The sequence below is a fragment of the Mus caroli genome, unplaced genomic scaffold (genome assembly GCF_978045245.1).
Source record: "Mus caroli unplaced genomic scaffold, Mus_caroli_1 scaffold_9, whole genome shotgun sequence".
NCBI classification, from domain to species: domain Eukaryota; kingdom Metazoa; phylum Chordata; class Mammalia; order Rodentia; family Muridae; genus Mus; species Mus caroli.
Genome location: NW_028227264.1, coordinates 104,891,327 through 104,904,731, shown reverse-complemented (window position 1 = coordinate 104,904,731; position 13,405 = coordinate 104,891,327). Strand labels below are relative to the sequence as shown.

General features: G+C 39.9%; 1 protein-coding gene across 2 annotated transcripts in view; it reads left to right on the top strand.

Annotated features, from left to right (window-relative positions):
* The window catches only part of Tmtc2 (transmembrane O-mannosyltransferase targeting cadherins 2), a 388,535-nt gene that overhangs the window by 284,115 nt on the left and 91,015 nt on the right, over positions 1–13,405 (top strand). Inside the window, exon 9 of one of the 2 annotated variants that reach the window (XM_021174328.2) lies at positions 12,266–12,347. The exons of the other annotated variant lie outside the window; for it this stretch is intronic. Coding sequence (XP_021029987.1) covers positions 12,266–12,347 — 82 coding nt within the window. The remainder of the gene's footprint in view (positions 1–12,265; positions 12,348–13,405) is intronic. 2 annotated transcript variants of the gene reach the window in all.

Below are 13,405 nucleotides of genomic sequence, written 5' to 3'. Positions count from 1 at the left end.
AAGAGCTATCGTGTTTTTCCCCTGATTCAAGGGAATGCTTGTGAATGGTAAGAATTAGGGCAAATAGTAAGATTTGTCTGAAACAGGAAGTGGTTGTAGGTGTAATTCCATTGGGAAATTGAGCTAAACAGCATCTTGGGGAAAACTGGAAATTACTTTAGGATTGCAATATACACCTTCAATACAAATGGGGCACACTTTCTAAGAACTTTTCTAGAGTAGTCTGCATTTGAGGGGCCACTTTACCTTAATAGCGCTTCTGGAAGAAAAGCAGAAGTAGAACCATTTCCAAAGTATGAGGTTTATGCGTTAGTTCATTAGCACACAAATTACATTTTGCTGATTTTTGGTCCCAGCAAAGTTTCCCAACCTTAGGTTCGGTTGAGCAGACCTGAGGAAATGGGTCAGTTTTCTCATTGATTATGGAATTTAAAACCAAATAAGCAAATGAAGAGGAGGATGAGGATGAGGAAGAAGAGGAAGAGAAGGAGGAGGATGGGGTAGGAGGAGGAAGAGGAGGATGGAGAGGGGGAGGAGGAGAAGGATTGAGAGGAAGAGGAGGTAGAGGAGGAGAAGGAAGAGGGGGAGGAAGAGGAGGAAGAAGAGGAGGAGGAGGAAGAGGAGGAAGAAGGGAAGGAAGAAGAGGAGGAGGAGGAAGGGGAGGAGGAGGAGGAAGGGGAGGAGGAGGAGGAAGAGGAGGAAGAGGAGGAAGAAGGGGAGGAGGAAGAGGAGGAGGAGGAAGGGGGGAGGAGGAGGAAGGGGAGGAGGAGGAGGAAGGGGAGGAGGAGGAGGAAGGGGAGGAGGAGGAGGAGGAGAAAAAGCAGCCAAGAATAAAAAAAGCTTGGGGAGATACCTGTGCTCTTACAGAGAACCCGAGTTAGATTCCTGCACCCACAAAGCAGCTCCTTTCTGAAATTCCAGACCCTAAGGCAGTACATCCTCTTTGCCCTCTTCTGGTCCCTATGGGCACCAGGTACACAATAGCACACATATGTGGAGGCAAAGCCCTCAGACACATAAAATAAAAATAAATGTTTAAAAAAAAAACAAAACAAAAGAGAAGTGCTTCTCTTTTTAAAAAAGTTATCTTGTCTTTAATCTGAATTTTTAACTGCTTCTTTGGGGATGGATTCTGTCTTTCTTGGGCGAGGCTTCTGGAGTTCAATTAATTAGATCTTTGATTCACTGCTGAAGACTATGAAACTCATTCAACTCAGAGACTTTCTCTGGCTGTTTACCGTCAAGGTTCTCAGGTTTCTGTTTCAGAATCCGTGCTTTCTTTTAGTGTCCCCGGTAAATCATCAAAGAATTTTATGTCCAAATAAATTAAGTGACTCCCGCATCCTTTATTGCTGAGGCTTTTTAACGAAAAGAAATGACATGGATTGAAATTGGGGAATTATTTACATCTGGCTCTGTCCTCTTGGAGAGCATTTGGATTTCAGAACAGGTGGCACCCTGCCAGTGACAAATGCAGGCACCGAGAGCCACTTGCCATCATCGCTTACCTTTTATGGTGTCCAAGGATTTTTTTGCTCTCCTTTGTGACCCAGCTGCAAAACAGCTGTTGTTTGGGCTCTTGCCTTTCTACTCTCACAAGGCAGCTTTACTAACAGTCCCCAAGGGCCTTAAACTTCTGCACCAGTGTCAAGTCTATGCTCTGTGAGCTCCAGAGAGGCCTTGAGGGTCTGTGTAGCATCCAAGCACTCCTTGACTTTGTCAAACATTCGTGCTGGAGGAGCAAATGCTTATGACTTTGTTCAAGAGACAGAATCCATCACTGCAGCAAACCTGTTGGGTGTTTGGATCTGTTGCATTTGTTACTGGGAGCTAAGACTTGAGTGAGGGCTTTCCAGTTTCATTGAGTCCTTAGAGGCATCCTGCACCTTAGCAAACAGCAGGTCTTTCTGCTGGGCGCCATTTTCACTATGCTTTTGGTATCATCTTGTGGATTACAGAATGCTGATTAAACTGGTAGTAATTTCTTGCTTTGGTTTTGGGAGAGGAATTCTGTTGCCACTGATGGCTTTCAGCATGCTGTCATTCAGGCCTCTGTGCTTTCTATCATCCATCCAACATATTTCCCAACAAGAATATGCATTTATATAGTATTTGGGGGGACTTTCCAGCCCCCAGAACTGTTAAGAAATCCATTTGTATTGTTTATTTCTTAAAGACTTGGGCTTTGAGCCCTTGCTTTTGCCAGACAGTTAACATTCTTGGTGCATTTTGGCCATTTACCATGTATCTGGCCTTTGGCTTAATTGTTGATTAAACAATTCTTCTAAAGTGGTTTACAATTAGAGAGGGGATTACGAATGGCAATTAAAGTACAGACATGTCACAAGCAAAGTAGGAATCAAGTGGTAAGCTTACCTAGAAGGAAAAGGCCCAGTTTGAAGAAACTAGGAGCTTATAATTAGGCCGTGGTATCTATAGATGGAAAGTTATCTAGAAAAGCTCAAACTTTGAGGCGGGGAGTTCATTTACCTTTTTAATTTTTAATTACACTGGGAGAAGCTAAAGGCCAGGTCTGCTTTGATATGTAAAATATACATCTCAGAATCTTGAAATACCAAGATCCAAGATGCAGGGGATACAAAGTGATAATCCCAACCACTCAGAGAAGAAGGGGAAGAGAGATGGGAGAAGGATTGTGGGAGGGGGTGATCAGGACGGGCCAGTGAATGGGATGTAGTGTGAATAAGTAAAAAAATAAAATTAATAAAGAAGTAATAATAAGGAATCTTAAAAAACACAAAAACTCAGTCCACTCACCAAAAGTTAAAATAACAAACATTTAAAATAAAATATTTAAATTATAAAAATATATGTTTCTTATCCTGGGGGTCCGAAGCCAAAGATTTACTGCTGCAGTTTTCTTGAAATATATTTCACCTTGCTTTTAGCCATTTGATTCAGAGTGATTGACACAAGTTTTGGGCATCTCAAATACCTCATAGATAGATAGATAATCACAAAATAATCACTGTCACTCCTAGGATTGATTTCCTAGCCTTAGGCTATAAACCTGTACTTCCTCTGTCCTTGAATACCTTCTCTCTGCTGTTACTGTCTGTCCGGCTTAGGGCCCTATGTCTGTCCTGTATACCATTCTGAGAAAACAGTTCTGTTTTCTGCCATGCCAGGTATTTAGTCTTCACTTCTGTGTCACCTGGAATGGCCCTCCTTCTCCCACTTCCGACATTAAGCTCGTTGTCTTTATGTTGATCAGTGGACACAGTAGACAGCATCTTCATGTGACTGGAGACAGGGTGTGCTTTGTTCTGCCCTTCTCTGCTCTTGGCCATTTTCATAGTGGCCTTTGTTCTTCTCACAGGTATTTCCTTGCTGTGCCCCTCCTTAGCATGCTTTTTGCCTCATTCTCAGACAATCAGATACATCTTTTGATCTTTATGTCAGATAACAGTTCCTCTGGAAACTTTTCCTGTGTGCTTTGACTAGGTCAAACCAGATCTTTATTGTTTAGGTTAGTCCATCCAAATACAGCTACAATTATATATTTGCCAGGACTGGCGTTATGCCTGTTATTATAATCCCTTTTCACCTTAGTATTTAACAGTACTGCACATATGCTGGGTACCCAATATTTTGTAGAATTAAGAGAATCAACAAACATATATAATGATTTACTTAATTCAATTTTTTACCTTAAAGTAGATGAATATTTTTGTACTTTAACTGAAAGGTTACATATGGATTTAAGGTCTTAGTTTGGAGTACATTTACCTATAGTTTAATTATAAAGTTGATTAAAACAAAATTTCGAATTTACTTGCACTTTGTCAGGCATTTTAATGGCATATCTAAATACCGTTCTCACCAACTAAGATTATGGATGGATAAGAAGCAGCAATGAGATACTGGGTTTAACGGGACTACGAGTTTGGTTTAACAATGCAATAGTCAAAGCAATTTGCAAGGATGCAGTTTAAGATATGGTTCAATCTTATCAAATCAATTATCTCTCCTGAAATGTTATTACAGTATGTGTGCACCATTCCTTTAAGCTTGAGGGGAAGATACACAAATGAGCTGATGTAGACAGGAAATTGGAATGTACTATAACAAGAAGTCTGACAAGGTTAAACACCTTTGATTATAAATTATTTGTAAGTGCTAACCACTTTATTTTTGTGCCTTCACAATTTTATATCTTATCCATGGTTTCAAAGCCATATAGAAGGTAAAAAGTTTGAATATTTAATAATTTCAAACATTCTAAATACATGCTTTTAAAAGGCAATGGCCATGCATTTGTGTGTCTGCGTTTGTGTGTATGTGAGTCTGTGTTTTCATAATGATATGAGAAAAAAAAACTACTGAAAAGAGATAGAAACTTGACAGACCAAGACACAATTTTGCCCAAGTCAGTATGATGAAATAATGAATTTATTGAAGTTAGTTGCAGGAGGATGGGTGAGAGGTTACTTCCAGTATCATGAGTGATGCACAGGCAACCGAGTCACTGGAAAGTCCCACCACTAGCCTAAGTTGGCTCTAATAGATGCTGCATCTTAGGGTCATTACCTCATCTGGCCTCCCTGCTCTTGTATCCGTCAGCATCCCAGGTCTATTCACAGCTGTGGACAGTGTAATGGAGCGGTTGGAATCTCAGAAATGGATGGAGAACTCTCCTACTTCCACCAGGGACTGATGATTAATAGATTTGTATGATTCTCCTAAACCTGCAGTTGTGTGGTTCTCCTCTGAGTGGTCACAACTGTTTTGATTTCAAGAAGGTACTACAGCCACATCATGCATGGCGGGCATCCTAGAACGTGTCTTATAATTTGAAATAGCCACTTAAAATAGTCCCGAATGCTGACATTTTCATGCTGTTCTTATATGCTTTTTGTCTGTTATGAGAAACTCCACAACTCTAAGTAGGTGATGTGCTTTGCATTTGATTTTACCATTTGATTTTATTCTTGCTTGGTCTTTTTGCAACTTTTCTTTCTTCTCATGTCAAGCATCAGATACTTGGTCTTTTTATTTCCTGTCCACTCTTGGTGTGTGGCCCTTGCTACAGCCTGTCTTTATGACTTAGTCCTCCAGAGTCTGTGTTGCCTTGACATCTCAAACAAATAAAACTCTAATGGCCCTCTACACATGCTTGTTCCTACTGATGTGCTCGCAAATCTTCCCTATGAGAATAAATACTTCCTTCATTTGATTCAAGTGATGCAATGTAAAATCTCAGAGTCATCCTTGAGTGTTTTTTAATGCTCTACCCACACCCGACCCATCAGCCACTTATTGTCAAAAGAAAAGACTCATCTAATTACTTCACAGCTCTCCTACCATGACCACCCTCATGAAGACCACAAGGATAAACACCCTGGAAGTAGAATGGAATGCATTCACCACTCCAAGTCTGGAGCTCCAGCCTTTGCTTAGGTATAACTTAGAGACTCTACTTAGAATACTCCTGTGCTTTTAACTGCATTAGTGAATTACCTACTCAGTTCACTCATGCATGCATGGGGGTGAAGGACAATGGGTGGGAATCAGCTCCCTCTTACCACAATGTGGATCCTGACGGTCGATCTCTGATTATCAGGCTTGGTAGTCAGCGTTTTTTATCCCCTGAACCATATTATTGGTGTCTTGGTTGTTTTCCTATGTCATTCGAAGATTTCCCTGTACTGACTCCAGCAGCACACACACTAAAACTGAAAACAACCCAGAGTGGATGACCATGGCCCCTGCCCAAAGTATGTCACATAGGTATTGGAGCGTTTCAATCGCAGTTCCCAGAGTCTACTCAACTCTTTGTTAGTTAACAACATCAAGGGAATGGTAGATAACAACAGATCATGGGGCATCCAGTACTGACTGTGGTTTATCACTGCCAAAAGTGTATGTAATGAAAATAGATGTTCCAAAGTCAACAGGTAAGCCAATTGAGCCCTATACAATGCATCTCTTTTCTGGACTTTCTAATGGCTCTTGAGGGATTTAATGTGCTGTTTGCTGATATTTTTGTTGATAGTTCCCAACACTCTGCCTCCTGACTCTTCCTGGCCTGCTTTTTCATTTTGCACTTTGATAACATATGTCACTGGGGGTCTTGACCACTTGATGCTCCCAACTGGATATTCTTCTGCCCAGTAGCTTGTATGATTTTTTTTCAACAACACACTCAAAACTGACTATGTTCTCGATGCTCTGTGGACTGTCTAGACTAGACTGAGAGCTAGCTCCTCAAGGGTAGGGCCTTAGTGTTGATTACCTATACACTCATTACTATAGAACCTGTGAACCCTTTTTGTTTCCCTCTCAGTAGCTTAAGATAGAATGTGTTTATGGCCACACAGCTTGACCACTAATGGAGCACTGATGTTTTATAACACTGGGTACCTTCTCCTTCATCAGCCTTGAAATACTAATAGACTAAGGCTTGGGTTCAACTTACTGTTGAAATCTCAACTGGAAGTGACTCAGTGGTAGGGGTGGTAGAGTATAATTCAGACACTACAATAAGATCATAAACTGTAATTTACACCCCTGTCTGTAACATTTAGCAGAAAATCAACATGAACTTTCCTGTCTTAAAGATTTTTCCACGAAATCATTCTTACTGGAACACAGTATTCAAGTCCACCGTAGTAGACACTGAGTTTATGTAAACAGGGCTGAAAGGAAAACACTGAGCAATGGCATCCTTTGGCATCTGCTTCCCTAGAACAAATGCCTGTAAATATAACTGACCTGCTGGAACAGAGCTATGATTTACAGCCTTGTGAGGTCCATGAGATGGCTTCCCAGGAAGATTTTATTACATTTGACTACATTTTAATGAAGTATTATATGGATTCTTATTTTGTTCCCCTAGGGCAGTGGGTCTTTCCTAATGCTGAGACACTTTAAGGCAGTTCCTCATGTTGTGGTGACCCCGACCATAAAATTATTTTCATTTCTACTTTGTAACTGTGATTTTGCTGCTCTTGTGAATCATAATGTTAAATATCTGTGTTTTCCTATGGAATTGAGCATCCCCTGTGAAAGATTCTTTGGGCCCCAAAGGGGTCATGACCCACAGGTTGAGAAACACTGCTGTAGAGTGGTAGGGGTTTTGTTTATTTTGTTTTCTTCTACTTTGTGTCATATGTACATGCATATACTAGATGAGTCATAGGAATGGTTATAAGGATTAGAAACCACATATCAGATTGACTAAATTTTCTTTTAAAAAATTTAAGTAGATCAAACTAAAGCAGAATGCGATAGTGTGATTCTAACATTGCATGTAGTTTTCAGAGTATGCAAGAAAAAGATTCCAGAATTATTATGTATGTATATATATATATATATATATATATATATATATATATATATATAAACCCATGTTGCTCCTACTATGGCCATACATTTTGTAGTTGAAAGGCATTGGTTAGCTTTTGAAAGATATGCTACTGGCTTTGCGCCCACCCCCACCCAGCTGGTAGCTTGTTTCTGAGGTGCCCCAGCATTAGCACCAGTTTAATAAGCAAACAAAATAAGGCAGCTGGAAGCTGATGCCCTGCTGTGGAATATGGTGTATAAGCTTAACTCAGGAGTATCTTACCTGGATTTGATTCATTGCTCACAAACAGATGAGGGCTGATCAGGGAGGCCAAGCCATGGGAGTGTGGAATGCTGGGCTTGTTTGTTTCTCATGAACTTAAGCAACTTTGTGTGTGTGGTGTGTGTGTGTGTGTGTGTGTGTGTGTGTGTGTTTTAATACTTAGCACAGTCCCGTTTTCTTGGTTTCTGAATACTTCATTTTATTTTCTTCCTCCCTCTCTCCCTCCCTCCCTCCCTTCCTTTTTCCTTCCCTCTCTTCCTATTTCTTCCTTCCTTGCTTCCTTGCTTCCTTCATTCCCTCCCTCCCTCTTTTTTCCTTCCTTCCTTCCTTCCTTCCTTCCTTCCTTCCTTCCTTCCTTCCTTCCTTCCTCCCTCCCTCCCTCCCTCCCTCTCTCTCTCTCTCTCTCTCTCTCTCTCTCTCTCTCTCTCTCTCTCTCTCTTTCTTTCTTTCTTTCTTTCTTTCTTTCTTTCATCAGGCTCTCATGTATCCCAGGCTGGACTAGAACTTGCTATGTAGCCCAGGATGGCCTCTACTCATGATACCCTTGCTTCTACCTCCTGAGTGCTGCAATTCCAGGCATGTGCCACCATACCTGGTCTATATATAACCTTAAACCCAGGGTCTTATTCATGAGAGGCACATTATCAGATGAGCTATATCCCAAGCCTCCAAAATTTATTTTTCTCCATATTTTAAAACTCCCATTGCCCCCAACTAATAATAGTTGAGATAGTAAATTTGATTATGTCCAATATTACTTCTCAATGATGGAAACTTTTTTTCCTAGGGCTCCATGGTGCCTGGCAGTTGATTGGTTCTCAAGTTAAGATACTTTTATGAGGTGTTTCTTTTCTTCAGTGTTTGGTGTTTCACTGAATAGTAACCAAAGCATGTGTGTGTGTGTGTGTGTGTGTGTGTGTGTGTGTGTGTGTGTGTATTTGGCAGATGTGCAATATTTCACCCAGAGAGACATCTCCAGAATCCTCTTATATTGGAGATTATGGGTCTCAGCTTTCTTTAATAACTGAGTCCCACCACAAACCACTGTCCCCCGAGAACTGATACACACTTTTATAGCTTCCTTCTGTGCTTTCACCAGGGTTTGATACATGAGCATCTTACCACTCCGTTTATGGTGACATTGATACAGGATCTAGTTTCTTCCTTTCTGTCTTTAAAACCTTAAGTGGAAAACAGTTCAAAGCCTTTTTTTTTTTTTTAAGAAAAAAAATCACATATACCAACTTTGTGGGCACTTTACCACTGATAGCTTTCATTAACCTCTTCTATAAATTCTAAGGGTATGATTGTCCTGGTGATGTAAAGAATGAGCATGTGTTTTAAGCTGTGTATACAGCAAAACGTATTCTTTTATTCATAGCAGCACTCTATTACACGTGTGTGTATGTGTGTGTGCATACATATTGAAATAACAAGCAACATTGGTTACATGTTTCTAATGTACCTAGGTAGTGCGATCCCTTTATCTGTATCATCATAGTGTAATTTTAAAGGACCATGCAATCGCTTTTACTTTAAAAAAAAAATTAGTACTTTTATTTTTAAAATAGTTTTATGTTTATAAAAGTCCTGCTAATCAGCAATTACAGTGTTTCTATGAAGTGGAGGCTGCTTTCTTCCTACAAATTGTTCTTCCTTATAATTTAGCTGGCTGGTGTTGGTAGCTCACATTTGTTACAAATGAACGAGGTAGTTACTTGATAATTCTACCTTTGTGTTGTATACCTTATGAATTTGGAAAAATGGATATTGGATACAGCCATGATAACAGTATCATGGAGAATGGTTTCTCTGTACTCCACCTATGTCCACCTTTCTGTAATAAGGCAAAGTGCTACTAAAAGATGGGATAGTTTTCCATGAGTCTTCTAGATATAAAATGTACAATTGCTCTGCTCACCTAGAATCTGTTCTGTCTCAGACACAAGGCTGCTGGATTCTTCATAGCTAAGTGAATTACTGAAGGAACTCTAACATGGTACAATTGCTGCTGTTACCTTATAAAAGGCCACAGACACTTATATATAAAATTGTTCATGCTCCCAGTTTCTTGTGGTACATTATGGTTGGAGTCACTGGGTAGTGGATGATCCTGGCTGTTTGAGAGGAGTTATTGTGTGCAGTACCATTGTCGGAGTGAAATAACTTTGGAAGTTTGATTTCTGAGTACTAGGTTATCCGCAGTTATAAGTATAGAGACTGAAGGCTTATCCCTAGAATTAGGAAGGTGAGTGAGTGAAGGATGTAGCAACTCTATGACTTTTCTTTGTAAAGGAGGGAATGAACAAAGCCATAGCAGCCTCAGAGAAATTAGTTCAAGTTGCATAGACTGAGAGGAACGTGCGATTTTTCACACATTTCATGTTAGAACGTGGTCTGCAATTTAAAAGACACATGTGAAGGAAAACTGAATCATTGAGTGGGGTGCATGGTGGTATATAAACTACAGGGAACATGCAGATATTTACTGTAGTCAGTGGTGTCTGAACATAACCTGGGACCATGCCGCACTTAAGAGTTCATGTAGGTCTTCATTCCTGTCATGCCAGACCATGGAAAACTCTGGAAAATATCTTCTTAGTGTTCTCTCCTACCCTGGCCCCTCATTTGTTACTGTGGATCATTGTGAAGAAGCAATTACCACGAAAAGACTACATCACTTCACAACCAGCCTGGATTATATTATTCCAAGAAAACTAAATGTATTCTATAAACACATTTCTCCTTACTGCCTTACTGTTGTTGTTTTTCTGTTGGGTCCCTCACTATTTGCTTAAAACGAAGGCTAAGAAGGGAAGGTAGTTTCTGGTTAAGTCCCAGGTTAGCAGAACTTCAGTTCTCAATGATAGCAGCAATGAGAAGTAATTGTTGGAAATTTTCCAAGTCATGACGTTGTTTCCTCACTGGAAGTTATGGAGTGATTACATCCCCAAAGGAATATTTGTCCGTGGTAAAGGGGAGGAGTCCAAGAGAACTGTTGCCTTCATCACTCAGGACTCATGTTTGTTCCATCTTCACCCCAAGGAAAAGACTTGCAGCTTTGTAGACCCTATCGTTCATTTTCTTTGTGTTCTCTCACTTCAACCTTGCTCTGTTTAACATTTGGGATCACTGAGCTATATGGGGTGAACTTTTCCAAAAGTACAGTGTGCTGGAAGGATCAGAAATGAAAATGGCCATGGGGAAGAACCCTTCTTCAGCACAGACCAGAACTCTTGTTTCTCTACTGTAGTAGAGTGTCTGCGAGTGTATGTGCATGCATGCTTGCACATGTACATGCATGTACACGTGCACTTGCTGCTGGTGATTGAAGTTGTACCTAGAGCCTTGCGGTAGACCTCTGATGTATATCCATCTGCCCCCTTTATAATATATTATTTTGGGTGGCAGAGTCTTTATCCTTTCTCAGGTTAGCTGTGAGCTACCATGGTAACCCAGGTTGGCTTGTGGAACTTGGTGTCCTCTGCCTTCAGCCTCTTGACTGCAAGGGATCTCAGAAGTATAGGTCTATGACATCTGGTCTACCTTGCTGTTTTTCTAACTTAGATGTTTCCCTCAGATTCTAATGGTGTCCTGAATATTCATTTACAGACACACTTTGCTCCAGTGTTAGAAAGGATGAGCAAGGCCTTCTTCTGGATTTAGAATTTCAGTGTCAAGCCCATTCCTAGCTCCTCTGCCTCTGCATGGAATTAGTATAAGACAAGCAGACTAGAACTTGAGGATAGGAGCAATACTACATTTTCAATCCCAGTGTATAACTCCTGTTGGCAGTAATAGCTGTGATGTGAACCAAGGGAATACTTTAGAAAGATAAAATAAATACTTTAGAAAGTAAAACACTAAATGAAAGAGCTTGGCAGTAGCTCAGTTACTGAAATCCTTGCAAGTTATTGAGCTCAACTCTTAGTATGAAGGCTGAGTCCTGGAGAGGGAGATCAGCAGTTGAGGGTACTTGGTGCTCTTGCAGAGAACCCAGGTTCTATGTCTAGAACCCACATGGCAGCTAATAAAAAACTTTAATTTCTGGGGATTTAGCATTCTCATCTGGTCTCTGTAGGCATCCTGCATGCACATTCACATGGTACACAAACATACACACATATACACACACACACACACACACACACACACACACACACATACACCCACACATACATACAGAGAGAGAGAGAGAGAGATACTCTTATTCATGTGAATTAAGAATAAATAAATACTTAACATCTGAGATGGTCTTCTGGCCTCCCCACACATCTACATATATACACACACATGTACATGCACTAGTCACATTTAAAGAAAACAGAAAATAGCAGGGGTTTTGTTTGTTTGTTTGTTTGTTTTAGTAAACCCATTTACCCTTGTTATTTCTATGAAACTTTAAAAAACACTGTCAGTTCCCCAGCCCTGTCTTTGATCACTTCCACTTCAATGGGCTCAGCATCATCTTCTTCTCTTCATGATGTTCCCAGAATCCTGATATCAGTCTTTACTCTCAACAAATTCTCCTTCAGTCACCCTCATTTAGATTAAAAATAAGTGCTTTTCCCCAGCATGGTTTATCTGTAGACATTAGTATATTTGTGTCCAACGGTTTAAAAAAAAATCCACCATGATCCTTCACTGAAGCATCCATTTTCTCTATTTTTCAAGGGTCGTAAGAGTGAGGCTGAAAAGTTCTTCTTGAAGGCTATTGAGCTGGATCCTACCAAAGGAAACTGTTACATGCACTATGGTGAGTGGCGGTAGCTTTTCCATGATGTCCACATTTGCTATCAATGCTGATGTGAAATTTCAGGTCTTTGCTGTTCAGTGACCTTTGAGAGGACATTGGCTTCCTCTTTCTAGATTTAGCCTCATGGTACATCCTTCCCTTTTCATTGAACATCACATCCGGGAGAGATCTGCATTAGATTTTCCTTCTGCTAATTTCATTGGCCTTTAATGGAGAAGGCAGTTTTCCAGTTGTTTCCTTCATGTTCACTACAGAGTTTACATGAGATCTCATCAGGAAAGCATCTAGCTCTTTATCTGATGCATAGTTTATAATAAAAATATTAGCTTTTTTAAAAATTCTCTACAGTAAATGTATTGTTCATGGACCATGCCAATTTGATGTTTTAGGAGTTTACGTTTTGGCCTCAATGGCTTGCTTTCTGGAAGATATGAATGTATACCAGGCTATAAATGCCTAAGAGTGAGGCCAAGTATGAGCTATAACGAGTCTAAGGAATGCCTGTCTCATACCATTTAGCTTTGGCTGTAATCAGTCCAGAATGAGCTTATGCAACACTCTATCATTATAGTGAGTCATGTGTTTAGACAGAAAAAAAAAAAAGTATAGAGTTGGTTGGTGTGGGATAAGATGTCTGTTTATATCAGATTTGCAGATAGGTTGGTTGCCTCTCAATGATCAATAACAACAGCAACAAAAATAAGCATATTCTTTTGTTTATCCCTTAGGTTAACAAACTACTGATTTTTAAAAAATAACTACTGTTGACTTTAATGTGTTAGGTATTATAGATTGGTAAATTTAAATGTGGAGAGAAATTACATCTGTGGAAAATATAGCTAATATGCTTGTATAGTATTAGTTTCTTCTCCCAGTTGTCAACTACTAAAGAATCCAAGCCAAAGCAAACCAAACAATGGAACATACAACCAAATAAAAAAAATTAGTGATGGCCAGGAGTGTTTGAGGAATGGAAATAATAAAAAAGGATGAAACTGAGGCAACTACAAGTGCATTTTTCATATGTATGTTGTTGTGTGTATATGCGTGTAAACCTA